Below are 21091 nucleotides of genomic sequence, written 5' to 3'. Positions count from 1 at the left end.
AAAGGGGATAGGGATTGGGGGAGGTAAAGCCGTGACACAACCACAGGGTTTTAACCCCCCAACTCTATGTGTGAACAAGCCCCAACAGTGCCACTGCCAAATATAACTAAAGGCTCGTTCACAAGTGGAGCAGGCACTGTTGCTCCTCTGAAAAGCGATCCGAGTGTGTTTGACAGGTAGTGAGGAGGCCTCCCCACCACCTGATTTAAACCCAATGCATGCAATTGTGACACATTAGTATGTCAATTAGAGGTTTACATCAGCTGTGAGGAGGCAACACTGTCCGGTGATCTTTGACTTCTCCCATGTTGTTCAGTTAGATCTCCACCTCTTTACCAAGACATCTGGGATAAACAGATGTAAACCAACGCAAATCTGTTTATATTGTTCTGCCCATAGGCCAACATGGCACTCCAGTTCAGATGCACCTGAAAAACTAACCAGCAGATCTGATCACACCACTCACATGAAAAGGGCCCCAAGCTGACCATAGACAGATCGAAATTCAGCCAATCCAGCAGGGACCAGTAAAATTTTGATCAGTGTCTGGCCACCCCTGTTCAACATAAATCGATCTTTAGATCAGCTTCCATTGAACGGACAGTTAATTCTTACAGCATGAGGGGATTCCTCCATTTACCTAATTTGTGTGGATGGAGGAATCTGTTGGTTTTTTTTCATTCAGCCCAATGGCTGAATGAAAGAAAAAAAAAAGACTTGTGTATGGCCAGCTTGTCTTCTCTTCCCCACTGATCTGACTGCAGCTTTGTAATTTTGTAGCAAGTCATAAAGTAAAAGGCTGAGGCAGGTGTTGATCTTTGCAGAAATTTGTGCCAAGCACTGCACGGGCACATGATTTGCATGATTGTTTCATCTCCGAGCCAAGAAGTAGATGCAAACCCTCTAGGTGCCTGAACAAAGTTGGTTCCATCTTACTGGAAAGAAAAGCAGATGAAGACATTTTGAGGAGGTGTACTGTGATTTCTGTTAGAGGTGCTTAATAAAAATTAATTAGCATGCATGCAATTTAAGTAGAACTCCAGACTGCTAAATTTTATTCCAATTGCATAGCGATTCTCAGTTAATTTCTTTGTGTCAGGACTTCTGTGCCCAAGTCATCTGTGCCATATGTGAATGCAGTTTGAATGGTTTTCCTCCTTGACAGTATTAACCACCTCATTGCAGTTCAGCTGATACAGTTCATTTGTAATTTTAGTCTTTGGAAGTAAGGTATCCCCTTTTGTGATGGCACAACTGTTACCTTGGAGGGTCACAACATTGCCTTGTTTTGTGAGCTTCTTCACTGACAAAAGACTCGTTTCAAGAGCAGGGATATACAGGACATGTTTCACAGGTACTTTTCTGGTGACACTCCAGGAAGAAGGACAGTAAACAAAAAACATCTCCTATTCCTTCTGATTCCATTATTTTCCCATTATCTGTGGTGATTTTTTCTGTTTTGCTCTGGTCAAGGTGAATAAAGAATTTAATGTCATTTGTCATGTGACTCATAGCTTCTGAATCAACACACCATGCCTGCAAACATGAGGTGCAACTTTTGGATTGAAAAACATTCATTACTTGAAGAAAAATGTGTTTCTTCTTTCACACTTTTGGCCTTTTGTAGTTTAGTTTATTTTTTTCTAGTTTTCCAGATTCTGCAATCTGCTTTTAAATGGTCTTAATTCTTGCACACAAAATATTCATGTGTTACTTGTTGCATGCTCCTTTTTTTTTTTTTGTGTGACAGAAGGACCGTCAATATTAATGCTTTCTGTTTTACACTTCTATTCACCCATAAACTTTCCCTTAACATACGGTATACCAATGTCAGTTCATCATCTGGACGTGCATCAAGCACTGTGGCAAGAGTTTCATAACTTTCTGGTAAACCACTTATTATAGAGAAAAGACAGACTTTAACCATAGATGAAGCTACAAACCTATAAACAATGCTATCTACAGGTTGAAGAATATACTGAATATCAATATAGTTATACAAAAATACATGAACATTGTATTCCAATACTTTTCAGAATAGCTAAATTGGTCATTAACCACCTTCCGCCCACCCTATAGTACAATGACGGGCGCAAGGTGGTTCTCTCGTTCCGATAGGACATCATATGACGTCCTACCATTCTCACTGCGCATGCGTGGCTCAGGGAGCATGCAGCTCGTCGATCGCCGGTGCGCTGTGTCCCTCAGACACAGCGGATCACGGAAAGAGCCGGAGATGTCGGCTCGGTCATGTGATCAGCTATGTCCATGTAAACACAGAAATGCTGGTTATCGGCATTTCTCTCCTCTCAAACTGTCACGCTGACAGCTCGAGAGGAGAAGAGAGCCGGTAATCAGCTTTCCGCGGAGGGGACATGTACACTGATCATCAGGGCACTGATGATCAGTGTGGCCCCAGAAGTGCCACCTGTCAGTGCTCATCAGTGCCACGTGTCAGTGCCCATCAGTGCCACATATCAGTGCATACCAGTGCACATCAATGCCACATATCAGTGCCCATCTGAGCTGCCTTTCAATATCACCCATCAGTGCCAGTCAGTGCCACCTATCAATGCCAATCAGTGCCACCTATCAGTGCTGCCAATAAATGCCGCCTATCAGTGCCAGTCAGTGCCGCCTATCAGTGCCAGTCAGTGCCAGTCAGTGCTGCCTATCAGTGCCAGTCAGTGCTGCCTATCAGTGCCGCCTATCAGTGTCATGTATCCGTGCTGCCTTTCAGTGCCCATCAGTGATGCCTGTCAATGCCCATCAGTGTGCAACCTACCAGTGCCTCATCAGTGCCCATCAGTGCCACCTATCAGTGTCCATCAGTGCAGCCTATCAGTGCCCATCACTGCAGCCTCATTAGCGCACATCAGTGAATGAGAAAAATCACTTATTTACAAAACTGTATAACAAAAACTAACAAAAAACATTTTTTTTTCAAAATTTTCAGTGGTTTTTGGTTTGTTTAAGAAAAAATACAATTCCCAGAGGTGATTAAATACCACCAAAAGAAAGCTCTATCTATCTAAAAAAAATGATAAAAAAATTTCATATGGGTACAGTGTTGCATGACCACGCAATTGTCATTCAAAGTGTCACAGCGCTGAAAGCTGGAAATTGGCCTGGGCAGGAAGGGGGTATAAGTGCCCTGTAGGCTAGTGGTTAAGCCTCCTGTACCATGTACTTGCCAACATTCTAAAAAAATTTAGGGGACACTTACAAATTAACATTTGATACAGGGTGCACTCATGGCACAACATTCACAGAGCACTTGGGGTTTTCTAAAGAGGGAGCAGAAGCTGTTTGCCTTCAGTCTGCATATCTCTGGTTGGTATGAAGTCCTCTGTGCACAACAAGAGGGGGGGAGAGCCCACTGCTTCGATTTATTCAGCTGTGTGTGTCAGCTTGAGCTATTGACTCCCATGAACATGAGGACTCTTTTTTTTAACAAAGCAGCGTAGAATGGTAAGAATGTGAAATGTAGCTGACTAAAAATGATACACAATTATTCAGTATTTCAGATTGATCTAACTAAAAACATTTTTAAAAACTGATTTTTAGGAAAAATTACACACACCAAGGGGTACTTTGTAAATATTTGCTGTAGTTAAGGAGATCATGTTAATATTTGAATAAAGTTATTGAAGAGAAGAATGATACAGTATAGAGTACTGGTAATTATTATATTGGAATGGCTGGTCTTGAAGTTTTTTGCAGCTTTGTTGCTATTTGTGTCTGAGCTTTCCTCATCTGGGTTACAGATGTACAATGTGCTCACTAACTGTCCTCTATCTCTACAGGAGGTTATATTACGGAGATCTTCAAACAAGGAAGGTAAGACATCTGTTTATAGAAATATCCTAAATGACTAGTCCACTCATTGTACATTGAGAAATTATGGTTTTTCTTTACTTATTGCATTGACATGTTTTACTGCTCTCTCCATCAAAAATGAGTCAGCAAATAAAATCAATCAGTGGACTGATAATGGCATCCATAAATCCATGCAGAACTGAAATCAGCACATTTACCCAGTTTACTTGAAGTCTATGGGCAACCACAGACATAGGAAAGGGAGGGGGGGTGTCAGACATGTTTAGAGTTTAGAAAAAACAGGAGTGGTTTTAGACACCAGAACAATTTATTTCTCTATAGAAATTTTACATAAAACATATATGTATTTTGGAGGGTTGTATAGTCCATTGGTCACTACAGAAGTCTGCAGGGACATAGTGTTTGGAAGGAGTAACCTGTGGGGACACAGGCTTTGAACACTTTCAAGAGTTGAATGCCAAGCAGGCTTTCTGGGGCATGGGGGGGTTGACCTGAAGGCACAGTGATGGGGAGGTTTTAAGGCATAGTGGTGATGAGGAGGCTGGTGGTGAGGGAGGTGGTTGCAAGCATAACGCCTCCACAAGGAGCCTTCTGTTGCAACTCCATATACTAGCAGCAGAGGTTGGGGGGGGGGGCACATTTTATGCATTCTTAAGCACACTGCAGTACATATGATTGGTGTGAACAGGACATACAGTATACAAAGTACTTGTATTCTATGTACCCTTGAATTGAGTCTGTGTGAACAAACTCTTCAAGGTAGACTGCTACTGGGTGAGAACACAATACTCCAACAGAAGGTGGGAACAGTGTGAAACCAACAAACAGAGATCTCATCACTGGAGTACTCAAATGGATAAAAGAGCCACAAGGAGACACTAATGTGCCCAAAATGGAAATACTGCTTATAGATGAACTGACAAATGTAGTGCATTCTTCACTACTGGTGTGGTAGAACAGATGTGCACTATATGACTGCAAATACCCATCAGCCATGAGGTCCATGTAGAGTGGCGATGCTTTTTAGATGGACAGGTGTCTTTCCACCTCTGAAATATTTCTCATATAGAGCTGCACAGTCCTGGAGGTACTCAACCAGATATAATCCAAGAAGATGGTTGTGGTGACCACAAAGGATGGTGCTATGCAGAACAATATAACAGTAGCAGTAAGAAAGTATTAGGTAACAGTAGAAACTCATCAGCATGCCAAACTGCCTCTCAGACTTTTTTTATGAACACATACTGTGTGTTACATACATGATACCAATGGTGCCCAGTGGAGGGGGACCCTGTAAGACCCCAAAACATTGACATTTTGATCTTATGTGGCATTATGTGTTCATAACAATAGTTTGAAACATCTTTGGAGTTCTGGTGACTTTCCATTGTTGCCACCATTCTTGGTGTGATATCCCCCTGTCAAAGTCCCTGAGTAATTCTACACCTTTCTGGTATTCATGTAATTGTGGACAAAGCTAAAGCAATATCTTCTGGGTGTAGCTAGTGGAAAGACATGGTGTGCTGTGAGGTGACACGGATAAATGAAGAAAAGGGCTGAGTCAGAGGAGCTATATAGCTGCAGGTAAAGAATGTAAGGGTAGGGGTTTGTTTTCACAGTGATCATCTCAAAATACTACTATTATACACCATTTTTCAGATGTTACGAATTAGTATCATGGTTTCTCAATGTATTCCGATATTATTACAATATTAATCTAGAACTAAGTTATGAAGCCCTCTTCAGCTTATCACATATATGGACATACTCCAAGCTGCGCATTGTCTAATGTTGGTATCCCAGTCCCTGGATTAATAATTTATACGCAAAGGCCGAGTTACCTGCTCCAGGCCAGGTATGGTGGCCCCATCTGTTAGAAAAAAAAAAAAAAAAAGACTGCATGGCTGGGATGTGGAACTTTGAAGCCAGTGGTTAAACATTTGCTGAAAGTATAAATTCATTTTCTGAAAAGAGAAGCACAAAACCAAAACACATCTAAATGTAGTATAATATTCTAGATTTCTGATGAAGTAGCTGGTTATTCATTTATGGGATTTGATCCAGGTCTATATTGTGTTATTGCTAGGTTTATTTGATGTATCTTGCTGTGTACTGCTGATAATGAATTCCCAGTGATAAGGGCAAGAAGTTATAGTCTTTTGGGTTATGGCTTTTGATAATAGTAACAGCAGAACCTCTTAGTCAAATTTTCAGCAAGCCTCTCTCAGTATCTACAGAAAAGAAGCAGGTAAAGCTCTGCCATAGAGTTTGTTAAACATTTTATTTATGCTGCACCCAAGGAAAGGATGAGGCAATAAGTATTCAATACTACCTTCCTACTGTAACTGTATCATATTATTTCCAGTAGATGGCAGAGCAGAGTCAAACGTAAAGAGTACTCAGAACAGCAGAAGTAACACAGAGGACTATCAGGTGGGTGTCATGGTGCTCTGTAGTGTCAGGACATGGTAAAAAAGGGAAAATTCAGCACTGCGTTGGAAAAAAAACAAAAACACATTATATCCGATTGAAGGGCAACATGCCCATGTGTTAGCTTATCAATTAACTAAATATCTTATAATTTCCAAGAAGAACGCATAGGACATGCTCTTCAAAGATGTACATGTTGGTCACCTGGCAGCATACCAGTGGATTACACTGTGACAAATGTGACGGCAGGTGTTACTTTATGAAATTCTGTCCTTCCACTCAAACTTGTGACAACAATCACCCATCTGTCATTGTCCTAACTATAGATGGTGGCAGCATGAGGAATGCGATGCTACTTAAGTCTTTTTATCCCGACCAGCTTATAATCAACTATTCATAGCCTCTTCCACCCAAGTGCCATGATTAAATCCCAATAAAAATGCAATGCAAGCATTGCATTCTGTGACGTTGGCTTATACAAAAAGGTTATATATTTCTTTATTGAGCTGTAACATGATAACTGTCAGAGTTACTAATCACAGATTTAGGCCAACACTTGCTTGGTGACATTTCAGAACATTACAATTCCAAAATCTGACATTTAGCCAGGTCCATTTTGGATTCTGCAATTTGTTCCACTGTAATTTTTTTTATATATGCATGCAATCAGGTGTGCCCCCCCCCCCCCCAAAAAAAAACATCCAAATAAATAAAATTAAATGACTGTGCTGTACCCCTTGTATTTGTGTGCATAAATATATATACAGTTAGGTCCATATATATTTGGACACAGGCACAATTTTCATACTTTTGGCTCTGTATGCCACCAGAATAAATTAAAAGGAAACAATGCAAATGAATTTGAAGTGCAGACTTTCAGCTTTAATTCATCTGGAATTCTTTAATACATCTGGAATATGCAGTTCAGTTTTGGGTACCAATTCACAAAAAGATCATTGGGGAACTGGAGAAAGTGCAGAGAAGGGCAACCAAACTGAAAAGAGGCATGGAGGAGCTCAGCTATGAGGAAAGATTAGAGGAACTGAAATGTATGCTCTCTTGAGAAGAGGAGATTAAGGGGGGATATGATCAACATGTATAATACATCAGTGGTTCATATAGTGAACTCGGTGTAGAGCTATTCACCCTGAGGTCATCACAAAGGACAAGGGGGCACTCTTTACATCTGGAGGAAAAGAAATTTAATCTCCAAACATGGAAAGGTTTCTTCACAGTGAGAGCTGTAAAAATGTGGAATAGACTCCCTCAAGAGTTGGTTCTGGCCAGCTCAGTGGTTTGTTTTAAAAAAGGCCTGGATTCTTTCTTGGATACACAGAATAGAATTGGATACTAACATTGATAGGTAAGGTTGATCCAGGGAATATCCGATTGCCTCTCGGGGGATCAGGAAGGAATTTTTTCCCCTGCATGACCAAATCGGATCATGGTTTGCTGGCGTTTTTTTGCCTTCCTCTGGATCAACTGTTCTATCAATTGTTCTATGTACAATCCTTGTTTTATTGATTGCATGTAATATTCTCATTTTCTGAGATTGTGGATTTGGGGTTTTCATGAGCTGTAAGCCATAATCATCACAATTATACAAATCACGGCTTGAACTATCTTGCTTTGCATGTAATGAGTCTATCTCATACATTAGTCTCACCTTTTAAGTTGCATTACTGAAAAAAATTAACTTTTGCATGATATTCTAATTTTACGAGTTTTACCTGTATCTATCTTTCTGTGTGAAAGCAGCGGTCTCTCTGCAGAGGTCAGTCTGACTCACCTGGAGCTGAGTCCTATCTAAAACTCTGCAAATCAGTAACACTCATGTCCACTGCTGGTATGAGAGTGACTCGGCATGGGGCATGTCAGACCTCTGCAGAGAGACTACTGCTTCCACACAGAGAGCAAGGATTCTTCTCTGCAGCATGATGGAACTGCATGATGGCACTGGCATCTAAGCATGGGCACTGCATTAAAGAATTCTGAAGATGGCAGGCACAGGCTTTACAGTGCTTTCACATCATTGGCATTATATCAGTCTTGGCTGTACTAAAAATACCAGTTGTTCTCAAAACTCAATGAGCCATGGCAGAGACTCATCCCTTATCAGATGACGGATATGGCAGTTTCAATGAGACAAACAGAGCTTCAAAGCAAGCTGTTCTAATGTGTTGTCCCGCTAGCTAATCCATAGTGTTCTGAGAATCCTTTGCCTTTTGTTAAATGTCCATTAAAAACACATGTTGTATATGTAGTAAAATAACTAGATTAAAAAACAAGTGAACTTAAAAAAATAAATAAAATAAAACTAACCTAAGGCCTTAATAAACTACTTTAAGAGATTCCCCTCTATCTCTGTTTCCCTGACAACTATAGAATTTCAGATTTCCACTCATGCTTTGCGCCAGTGGTAATGGTCACCTGGGTAGAAAGTGAGACTAAATCTCTCCAATAGGAAAACAAACAGCAATAAAAATCTTACAGGGATACACACTACTGAACACTAGAGAAAAAAAGGGTTGTGGCTGGAGTTCTGTTTTATTTCTCACAATGTCCTATTTTCAATACAATAAAACTTTCTCTGCTCAACAGGCTCTCTGCCCAGTGGCACAGGCTGTCGTAAAATTTGACTTTGTGGCAGCATCGGAAAAGTGAGTATCTGATATTTTATGAGCAGTAATCTGGTGGCCTCTTGCCATGAAATAATCTTGTAACATGATAAATGTAAAACACCTTTGTGCTTAAATTGTGGTCAGTATTCTACAAGCTGTATGCTGCCAACATTTACCTATGAGATGTACTTTCTAAGGCATAGAGTGCTTTTTACACCACTGTCTGTGATCATTTGTACACCTCATTTTCCTGAAAAGGTGAACTTATACTTTAAGCCATTCGCGACCAGAGGTTATTGTTATCCAGAAGTTTTGACCAAATACATCAATATCATTATATTTTGGTTTATTTGACAGTAACTTTATGACTAAGTTGCTACCTAAATTATTGGTTTTTTATTATGGGTACTTATATGGTTGTTATATTATTTGGTACAAAGTTTTTATATGTCCTGTATACGTTTCTTTTTATATGGACAAAAAAATTATTTTATTATTATTTATCTCTATTAAAATTATTATTAATATTCAACTGTGCTGTTTGTTTAAAAAAAAAAAAAAAATATATATATATATATATAATTTTTTTTTTTATTTTTTTTTATAAGCTCACTGACAGCTGTTGTGAAAATACGTGGCTCACTATGCCAGTCTATGTGGTTCTCGATCTCTACTCTGCCCAGGTAGCTGTCAGTAATAGCCTGGTCATAAAGCAGTTTGCACGAGCAGCACTGATCACTCCAGAATAGATCAGAATAGAAGATTGTTCCCTCTGCACAGGGCATATTGTTTAAAAGATGTTAATCTACAGATGGCAGACACTAAGGGGTAAAATTTGCCAAAAGAAAAATATATGGTCTGCCATTGCTGACCGTCTACTGAGCTTGTTCCCTGGCTGTTCCACTCACCCCCTAGGTTTAGTACTTTGTGTCACCGACCCAGAACAGGTGCGCAGTAAGTCAGAAGTCCTTATTTGCATCCTCTAGGTAGCTGACCTAAATATCTGCATTCACACCTGCTCATTTCCTAAATGTCCGACAAAACAAACAAAAATGTGCATTTTGCCACACATTTTGTTAATGGCACCCCAAGCAAAAGTAGCAGACATGCATTTGTCACATAACAAAATGGACTAAAAATGAGCCAAAACGTGCATTGAAAAACCGCTTGACGGTCCAAGGCCAAAAAGGTTCTGGAACTACTTTTGGGGCGTTTATTGTGCATAGGGCTGCCAATTCAAGTGAATGGGCTACCCTAGGAGCGACGAGTGGCAACATGTGAAAAACACACAAAAAAACCCCCAAAAGAACGTGAGCGGTAGCACACTTTTGCACTATGCTCAGATATGAATGCAACCTCGGGTAAATGGCCTTTTCCGAGTGATAGGTCAGCAATGGAAACTTCCAGTTTTTTCATATGGGCTTCCTTTCACTGTTAGCAGCGTACATGCTATTACAGGGCATTGTCTTTTTCTTTAATTAAAGAAGAATGTGTCCTTTAATCTAATAAGGTGTTTGAAAATTACAATATAGCTGGGTGAGTTTAAAAATAACCCTGATTTGCACTAATGAGACCAAATTACTATGAGCTTGCAGCTGTTTTGTAAATTCTTTCTTTGATTGTTAGAATTACCATTGCGGCAGTTTAAAACAAGCCCCTGAGGAGGTCTATTAGATGTGTACCTCTTTGAAGGAAAAAATATAGCAAACACAATGTTTATCTGCTGAAAGCTTAACGTGGTATTAAACACAAAACCAAAAAACTTTTATATACTAAAGCTTTCCATACTCTGATGGCTGCATTAGTTTTCTTTTTTTTTTTTTTCACCTGGTAATCTTGCCAGTAAGTGTATTGTTTTTCTACTTCCTTTAACAAACAAGCTGTCCAGCAAACGTAGAGGGTTAAGGCATTCCTTACACCACTGGCAGGGGTGCATACAATTATCAGCTTTTATTCATTTACTTAAAATCTTTATCCCAAAAGGAAAAAAAATGGTGCTGTAACCATTTAACCTCTTCCCACAGGCCATACACATCTTCGCGGCGTCTCAGCGGGTGGGCTTTGAGCTTGAGTGGCGGCATATAGGTGGCCCTATGTAAACATGTAAACACTTTACTGTGCTGAGAGCGCACTCCCAGCACTGTAATAAAGGTATACCGGAAAGCACCCAATGCATACTTGTGATTGACAGCCAATCACAGTGGTCACATGATCATAATGCCTGCCTATGCCTTCCAGCATTTAGATGCTCTTAAAGGGCCGGGAGGCGGTGGCAGGAAGGGGATAAAAAGTGTTAAATGGAGTTAAGTTTCAATTTGTTACTCCAGTCTGCTAGTCCATTTAACAATACTCTCTCCCCAGACAGACAATGCTGCTGTCCAAAGCTGGCTTCATGGCTCCTTCATCCAGAATTGAGACACCCTAAGACAGGAAGTGTGTTACTGGTCAGATCACCAGGTGAAAATAAATGTGAAAAAATTAAAACAAATGCAGCCACCTCATCTAAGGATTGGAAAGCTTCAATATTTAATATAGTTTTGAATTCCTAAATAAAAAATACATATATATCTGCTCTTAAATAGTACAGTCTTCTGTAATCCTCAGTACATCCACATTCAGCCTGGGAGAGGAAGGATCAGCACTATATGCCAATCACTGAACAGTGCTATGAATCTACAAATAGGGTTTGCTGATTGGAGGAGAGAGAGCACATTAGACCTCATCAGTGAGCTGCTGATTCTGTACTATCCAATCACATTCTATAACCAAGCTGTATTATTTTGCCTGCAGTAGATAAAAGTGTCTAGCAGGAATGTCTTGATTAGAAGACTGGTTGAACAGGTTTAGTATGTGTGTGGTAGGTAAGATAGCTCACATATATATATCCATTCGACTATTTTCCCACACTTACACATTGATGTTGGACATGGGTTTCCTGAAATTCAGATGATGCTACAGACAGAAAAAATCTTATATAGAGAGAAGGGAAGTTCCTGCCAGTTAATGAAAGCTTTACACCCTCTGGAAGCCTTAACTACTTCCCATTTTACTTTCCTCCTCTGTCATTAATTGCCCTTCCTTAGCTCTCTTTTAAATATTTATCTCTCCAGTGTGGTCCCCTCTCTTCTTTTCTGCTGCTGGTACTGCACTCAGTTTTACTATGGCCCCATTCTTCCCATCTCCTGTCTTATGTATGTACAACTTCCCCCTTAAGCTGGCCATACAAGTATAGATTTTTTTTCATCCATGCTGAAACAGCATGGATAGACAAATCTTTTGATATTGTGTTGTGACCACCGTGCTGCTAGCTGTCAAAATACCAGGAGTTTGCATGTTCTCCCTGTGCCTGCGTGGGTTTCCTCTGGGTACTCCGGTTTCCTGCCACACTCCAAAGACATGCTGGTAGGTTGATTGGATTCGGTCTAAATTGGCCCTAGTATATGAATGTAGGTTAGGGACCTTAGATTGTATGCCCCTTGAGGGTCAGGGACTGATGTGACTGTACAATATATATATGTAAAAGCGCTGCGTAAATTGACGGCGCTATATAAGTACCTGAAATTAAAAAATAAAATAAATAAATAAAAAATTCCCAAACAGTGACTGTATCTAATTAGATGCAGGTTCTCTTTCACCAACAGTTTTCTACCTGGCTCCTTCAGTTTCTCAATCAAAGGCTGTTGGGCGGAGCAGTGTTCACAGGGCCACCCACTGACCAAATGTTGGATGATTTGATAGGAACCAGACAAAATTCGCTCAGTGTATGGCCAGTGTCCCCGATGGCTGTTTTTCTGGGCTGCGATATCACAGAGATTATAGTAATTGGACAAGTCAGAAAACACAGTATGATCGCTATGGTGTGTCTGCCTGCCTCTCTCTTTACTTCATACAATAACGATGAGCACTAGGATATCACTAGGATGTCCTCAGCATTTATGTGTGTGCTGGTCCTAAATACATACATAGATGGTATGGTCCTGCAGCATATCTGATGGTCTTTTCATGTTTATGGCAAACCTCTGATCTTTGGAATACTGTACAATTGAACCCATGAATTTGTCCTAGACTAGTTGCATATATGCTATGAGAAGCACAGACTCTATCCTAATAACTTATATAAGTCTTCTTTTATTGTATTTCTTTTTACAGAGAAATCTCATTGCAGCGTGGAACTACAGTCCACATTCTGAAGCAAGTAGACAAAAACTGGCTTCTGGTAGAACAAAAAGGGCGTCAAGGCCTGTTACCCGAGAGCTATGTCAAGGTCTGTTACCACACTTGCCAAAGGCATTACTGATTTTTTTTTTGTTTATTGTGGGCCTCATGAATCAAAAGGCCTTAAAATGAAAGTGGCTGTATTGCCCTTAGCAACTAGTCAAATTGCAGCTGTCTTTGTAATATATGGAGTATACTGAAGTGACAACACAGACATTTTGATTTTTGATACAAGAAGCCCAGTAAGTATGTGCACCTTTTATTGTCTAACCTACTGTGTGAATAAACAGATACAGCAAATGAACTATGTAATGTTTTGTATTTGTGTAGAATAGGATTTTATTATGATTATATCATATTCTGTATATATTGAGTGTAATATATTTGTATTGTTATAATGTCTAGGGGTCAGGTCTTGGTGGCTATTGCAGTGTTTTGTGATCATATTGAGTGTAAGAGAATTGTATTGTGATCTTGTCATCTTTTTCTTTATAGAATATAGTATTCTAGAATTGTAATATAATTGTATTGTTATAATGTCTGGTGGTCAGGTTGCATTGGGGTGTAGAGTGTTTTGTGTCCATATAAGAGGTATTATAATTGTTTTGCTATAATATTCACTGGTTAGGTCACGTTGGGCAGTATAGTGTTATGTGTCCATATATAATGTATTTGAATTGTTGTATCCTTAGTTTATAGAATTCAGTAATCTGTAATTGTATAATAATTGTATTGTAATACGTTGAGCAGTGTAATGTTTTGTGTCTATATGGAATTTAATAGATTTGTATTACAATCTTGTCATAATCTATGTTAGAGACTCAACCAGGGTTCTGTAGAACCCTAGGGCACCTTCATATGTTTCTAAGGCTTCCTTGAGCAGTAGTGGATTGATCTCCTGCCTGATGGTGTCTGCAATGTTCTGGCACCAATGTCACTCAGGAAAACCATCGGCATTGGACCAGTGGACCTTTTCCTTTCAAATCTCACACAACACTGACATCAATTATCATGTTAGCTATCTGTAAAAGGGCATTCCTTCCACTGTCCAACTGTAATAGACTGACCACTGTAATGAGCATTCTTTCTGCAGACCACCATTGCAAGGGTGCCCTTCTCCTATTGACCACCAATGTGGTTGGATGATGAACAATGATCTGCAGATATATTCATTTTTAACAGGGGTTTTCTGAGACCTGAACATTTTTTCAAGGGTTTTGTTGTGGTAGAAAAAAAAAAGTTGAGAAAGGCTGAATTATAGATTTTGTGATATAATCGTATTGATATAATCTCTATTGGTCTAGTCACCTTGACTAGTACATTGTTTTGGGCCCATTTTGCAAGTTAATAGAATTTATTATAAATTCTGTCGTTATATTCTGTATTTATAGAATAAAGTATTCTAGAACTGTATTAAAATTGTGTCATTCAAACCTTAACACCTAACCACTAATGCCAAACCCCTAAGTCCCTAAAATGAAATATCATCACTCAAGTGGGCTTAGGCCAGCCCATTCTGTTCCAGCAGTCCTAATCAGGTCATGTTTAGAGGTGTTGCAGATTCCTTGACACACCTTAAGATATTGTAATATATTAGCTTGCTACATGCAATTTATTATTATTATTATTAACTTATCCCAGTTTTCTATAGCTTATTGTCTTTATATCCTATAACTAAACAATCATCTAAGTGTGATCCTTATAGCATTAAGGCATGAGCCATTATATGCTTGTCACTGCAGGTTATCTCCCCTGATCAGCGTGATGGAGCGGACACTCCCCAGCTCTCAGCGATTGCTCTATATGACTTCAAGGCCGACTCTGACGTAGAGTTACCACTACGTAAAGTAAGGGAACATCAATGTTATTACACCTGGGTTAATATATTTCTCAGTCTCTCTCTCTGCAAACAAATAAAATCCCTAGCAACGACATTTCTCAAATGTCTCTTTTCAAACACCAGTAAAATCTTCACAGTCAATCTGCCAACAGTGATCTGTGTGCTGACTTTTCTTCCATATTTAGAATTATTTATTTGATTGTAATTTTGGTGAATACACCTCCAAGTGAATCAACTTCCGCAGCTGTCATATAATAGCACAGAATTCTTTATGTATTTTATTGATATGCATGCAAATTTAGTACTTAACAGAGAACCAACGTTAAAGTGCATTGTGCCAAAATAGATTTAAAGGGTAAAGAAGCCAGGACATATGAAAAATATAAGTGGAAACACATAGGGAAAAGTGGTAGCATAATAGAAGGATACATAGGGCTACTCATTGGAGCAGGGAGCTGGAAGGAGGGTGCTGCTGGCCCTACATGTGTCATTGTGGGGGGCCACTTCTTCACTCCTGATCTGGCAATGGACACAGACAGACCTTCAAAGTCTCTTCTGCTAAACAAAAAAAAACAAACAAATAAAAACGAAAAAAAAAACCACCCCATATCTCCTAGCAAGTTTTTATTGTCATTAAGGATCCGCTTTGATTTCAAAGCCAACTGGGCGATAACATTCCAAAATATCTGGAATCTGTATACAGGAAGTCTCCTGATTGATATACTTAGAATATGTCCGACAAGAGCCATGCATAGGACAGATATATAAATGTACATTACACCGCAACTGGCTCCTTTCTGAAGGTGCAGAATAAGGAGCACCCAGCAAATCCAATACCCAACGTTTTCTCTCTGTGAAATTATTATACAAGATTTATATAGCACCAACAGTTTGCTCAGCGCTTTACAATATAAAGGGAGACAATACAGCAACAATACAGTTCAATACAAGATGGTTAGGAGGGCCCTGCTCCTTGGAACTTACAATCTAAGAGTGAGGGGCTGGTTTTACAAAAGGTAATAACTGTGGGGGATGGACTGGTAGGAGTAATAGAAGATTTCATTATTAGCTGAGGGCAGGATAGGCTTCCCTGAAGAGATAGGTTTTCAGAGATCACCTAAAAGTGAGCAGAGTAGGCGATAGTCTGATAAATTGGGGTAGAGAGTTCCAGAGGATGAGGGAAGCTCTGGAGAAGTCCTGGAGACGAGCATGGGAGGAGGAGACAAGGGAGCTAGAGAGCAGGAGGTTGTGCGAGGAGCGGAGAGTACGGTTTGGGTGATATTTGGAGACAAGATTGGTGATGTAATTTGGGGCAGAATTATAAATGGCTTTATATGTTATTGTTAATGTTTTGAATTTTATCTGTTGGGCAATGGAAAGCCAGTGGAGGGATTAGCAGAGAGGGGTGGCAGATATGGAACGGTTAGTTCCATATCTGAAATTACTTCCAATATTGTATTTTTGGTTCTGCCAAGGACTGTGGCTATGAATAGGAATGTAGACTGACCAGTAAACTTTAATTCATGTCCATAAACGTATGAAATGTTTTTATGGTAACTATTGGAATAGCTACTCTGACAAATTGTCTCACACCACAATGATGACACTGCTGCGATATTGCCTTCTCTTAAATTTTAGTTTAACTCACGAAACCATGATTACTCATGAGTGCGGTCAGATCAGCTATTTCTGTGACAAGAAAAGAAACAGCACTTTGCAGTTATCCATAGTTAATAGTTTGTCAGTAGCCTAACGTGGGCAGAGGAATGAGAGATTTTCAGTTGGTTGATGAAGCAATGCTAAAGGGCAGGCATCGTGTGACACTGCCTAGTATCCGTAGTCGTCTTCGGATTGATCCCTGTAGAGTCTCTTGGATCCTATAGTAGTCTTCTGATTGATCCTTGTTGAGGCTCTTGGATCCTATAGTAGTCTTCTGATTGATCCTTGTTGAGTCTCTTGGATCCTATTGTAGTCTTCTGATTGATCCTTGTTGAGGCTCTTGGATCCTATAGTACTCTTCTGATTGATCCTTGTTGAGGCTCTTGGATCCTATAGTAGTCTTCTGATTGATCCTTGTTGAGTCTCTTGGATCCTGTAGTAGTCTTCAGATTGACCCCTGTGTAGTCTCTTCGATCCTAGGCGCAGGCTGTAAATTGGGCTGTGACTTCTGCTTCCCCACCTAATAAAAGTTCACCCTATGTATTTTATCTGGTGTCCACTGACACGGGACCTAAAATGAGGTTAAAATTACGAATTCTAAAATGTCAATTGAACAGGAATAGATGGGAAATCTTCCCATGGGGCACTTGTTTGGGTGAAACTTTTCATACACAAGTATATTTTTGAATGAACTTTTCTACGAATATTCATACAAAAACATTTTTGTACGGTAACTGGACAAAAGCCATTTGAAAATTTAATTCGCTTTTAACATTCGATTTTACAATGAATTTAACCTCCCAAGCAAAAACTTCCTACACGGTTAGAAATTTGTTTGGGAAAAATTATCCATCCTGCTTCATTACCCACTAATGATTAGGAAATTGAATAGAAGTACCTAAATCAAAAACGTTCACAAAAAATCCTTCTAGTGTATGACCAGTCTTACCTAATTTTACAGAGCTATGCTCTTACTTTCTGTTGCATCTGTGGGACAGGAAGTGAAGGGAAACCTTCCCAATGGGACACAGACATAACAGTGGTTTCATTATTTTCCTACTCTATCTAAAAAAATGACTTTATATTCACTTTAATTTGAATTTTAGCAATTGAATTCCAATGTAAAACTTTTGGCCAGGGTGCATGGATCTCTGCAGAGAAACAATTTGAAGAACACTGCAGGACACTGCAGTGCAGCACCTTAGAAGGGATTTAGATTGGGTCAGTTTGACTTTTTCATAACCTTGGGCCAGGATGCATGGACCTCTGCAGAAAATCAATTAGAACACTGCAGGACACTGCAGTTCAGCACCTTAGAAGGGATTTAGATTGGGTCAGTTTGACTTTAAGGCTTAAAGCTGCTCTGTGTTCTAAGAGTCTAGCTACAAAAAATGGCAATGTACTATGTAATGATATTTAGTAACTGAAGAATAAATATTATCTGAAGAGAGCATAAAATTGAAGCAAATGCTGTTGCCATAGATACATAAACATGAAAAAATACCATGGGTTTATCACTAAGAGGATGACAGCCAAAACATGACACACCGGCTCAGCCTTGATGGAACATTCCAGAAATGTAGGTAGAAGAATGGACAAAGAGGAGAGGTGCTGAAAGTGCTTATCACTGGGGGAGTGAAAAGTCTGGTGTAGGAAACCGCTAAAGTAAATAAATGTTTGATTAAAAAAAAACAAAAATCAGTCACAGGCAGTAAACTAAGGACCATGATAATGAAGTTTTTGTTTGTTAATATATCACATTCAAGATAGAAAATAATGTTGATTTATAATAAAATTCTACACACACTTTGCATTCCACATGCACAACCCAAGAGCAGCATTTTACGTCCGTTTGTATTTTTTATTGTATAATGACCACAGTGGTCAACGTGTCTGAAATAAGGACTGTCTGTGTTGTTCCATTACAGCCAGCCTGCTTCCTACTGTTATATGCACTATACAAGTTAGAAAAATAACATTGTGCCTGTTTGGTTGTATAGTCAATATAGCAGTTATTTGATGGTCAAACCATAAGAACTGCGCTCTTCAAAAATTAACGTGCCCTATTCCCAAATGAATTAAATGCAAAGAAGATGAATAAATATGCATCACAAATTATAAAATAATGTGGAACAGATAAGTATCTCATTCCACATAAACAATGTGCAAAATTAATTTAAACTATATATATATATATATATATATTTATTTATTTATTTCAGGTACTTATATAGTGCTGTCAATTTACACAGCACTTTACATATATTATACATTCACATCAGTCCCTAACCCTCAAGGGGTGTACAATATATATATATATATATATATATATATATATAAATTAATAAGCATAAATTGGAAAATATTGCTCAGTTCCACCACAAACTATGTTCATAACTTTAAGTAAACATAAAAACATAACTTATATTGCAACAAACGTATGTGAAACCTATAGTGCTCTGTGTCCAAAGTCCATGATCAAATTGTGCAGAACTGACAGAAAACACCCAAGCAACAACTGCTCTTCCACTCTTCCCAAACGAGAACACACCACACTCACCAAAAGGTATATGACCTCTTTTCTCAAAGAAGGTCAAATGTGCCTGTGATATCCAAGTTGGGTGCCTTTTCTCCAGTGGGTACACCAAACACTTGAGGAATAAGAAAACTCACATCCTAGCATTAATCCTGTGCCTTTAAGAGACTCTGCATGGGGCTCCCTCACAGAGGGAAAGAGATAGAAGAACCTCTCATAGTGTAGTAAATCCTTTTTATTAAAAAACTACTTTAAAATTGCACTTACATAAGCTCATAATGTTAAAGCAAATACAGATCTGAATGGAAACCAAAGAACACTGGTTTGAGCTCCACCTGCTTTCCACTGACCGGAAGGGACGTATCACAGAAGCTTGATATTGTTTTTTGGCTTATATTTATAAGTCAATTGACGTGCTGCTCTATAAGGTGGATTTGTTTGTTCACGCTCTGTAATATAGGTAGCGCAATCTCCTCTACATATTCAGTGATTTGATGGTGTTTTGCGGTCAGAGGTGCAGGGTCGCTAACAATCTCTTATCTGATGGCTTGCTTCAGTTTCAGTGCCAGGATATGAATGCTGAGTATGGACTTAGCACTTCTGTGCTGATACTCCATTATCTGATGTGAATCCCATTTACATAAGGGGGTGAACTTTGGACTTACTGTGTTTGATAATGTATTGATAATGTATTATAATTCTGCTTTGAGGCACTGTGCAGTCAGGTTCACAAGAAGGGAGTTCATAAAATTGACATTATTTGCTTTCATCTGGTTGCTGTGTGCATTGTATAACTCAACGGACTCTCTGATTGAGTTGTCCAAAAACAGTAATGGCCTTGGAGTGGATGCCATTACCAACTAGACTACAGTTAATGCCTAGATCCAAACAGCTTATCTACAATTTGTAATTTTGTTTGTATCCAAGTACAGACAATTTAATTCTGTTGAATGGTCTGCTGATCCTACCTAGTTGTGGAAGTCTACACCAATTGAGTCAGATTACCCCACCCATATTGCCACTATATATGTGCATATGTACATTACATACATTACATACAGTCAGGTCCATAAATATTGGGACATCGACACAATTCTAACATTTTTGGCTCTATACACCACCACAATGGATTTGAAATAAAATGAACAAGATGTGCTTTAACTGCAGACTGTCAGCTTTAATTTCAGGGTATTTACCTCCAAATCAGGTGAACGGTGTAGGAATTACAACAGTCTGCATATGTGCCTCCCACTTGTTAAGGAACCAAAAGTAATGGGACAAAATAATAATCATAAATCAAACTTTCACTTTTTAATACTTGGTTGCAAATCCATTGCAGTCAATTACAGCCTGAAGTCTGGAACGCATAGACATCACCAGACGCTGGGCTTCATCCCTGGTGATGCTCTGCCAGGCCTCTACTGCAACTGTCTTCAGTTCCGTCTTGTTCTTGGGGCATTTTCCCTTAAGTTTTGTCTTCAGCAAGTGAAATGCATGCTCAATCGGATTCAGGTCAGGTGACTGACTTGGCCATTGCATAACATTCCACTTCTTTCCCTTAAAAAACTCTTTGGTTGCTTTTGCAGTATGCTTTGGGTCATTGTCCATCTGCACTGTGAAACAGCGTCCAATGAGTTCTGAAGCATTTGGCTGAATATGAGCAGATAATATTGCCCGAAACACATCAGAATTCATCCTGCTGCTTTTGTCAGCAGTCACATCATCAATAAATACAAGAGAACCAGCTCCATTGGCAGCCATACATGCCCTCGCCATGACACTACCACCACCATGCTTCACTGATGAGGTGGTATGCTTAGGATCATGAGCAGTTCCTTTCCTTCTCCATACTCTTCTCTTCCCATCACTCTGGTACAAGTTGATCTTGGTCTCATCTGTCTATAGGATGTTGTTCCAGAACTGTGAAGGCTTTTTAGATGTCGTTTGGCA

At 39.3% G+C, this 21091-nt stretch overlaps 1 protein-coding gene across 6 annotated transcripts in view; it reads left to right on the top strand.

The window, feature by feature from the left end:
• Nucleotides 1-21091, top strand: part of SORBS3 (sorbin and SH3 domain containing 3) — a 74026-nt gene that overhangs the window by 33644 nt on the left and 19291 nt on the right. For 5 of the 6 annotated variants that reach the window (XR_016307643.1, XM_089658693.1, XM_089658696.1 and 2 more), the window contains exons 8-12: nucleotides 3807-3840; nucleotides 6206-6273; nucleotides 8872-8930; nucleotides 13041-13155; nucleotides 14849-14953. Coding sequence is in view for 5 of the 6 variants with exons in the window: in XM_089658693.1 (XP_089514819.1) it covers nucleotides 3807-3840; nucleotides 6206-6273; nucleotides 8872-8930; nucleotides 13041-13155; nucleotides 14849-14953 (381 nt within the window). In the remaining variant the exon portion in view is untranslated. The remainder of the gene's footprint in view (nucleotides 1-3806; nucleotides 3841-6205; nucleotides 6274-8871; nucleotides 8931-13040; nucleotides 13156-14848; nucleotides 14954-21091) is intronic. The other variant, XM_089658695.1, reaches the window with a different exon arrangement.

Source organism: Staurois parvus, unplaced genomic scaffold (assembly GCF_062004578.1).
Source record: "Staurois parvus isolate SC_StPar_1 unplaced genomic scaffold, SC_StPar_1.0 ptg001090l, whole genome shotgun sequence".
Lineage (NCBI taxonomy): Eukaryota > Metazoa > Chordata > Amphibia > Anura > Ranidae > Staurois > Staurois parvus.
The sequence above is the reverse complement of the archived record's forward strand: the minus strand, read 5'-3'. Positions and strand labels throughout refer to the sequence as shown.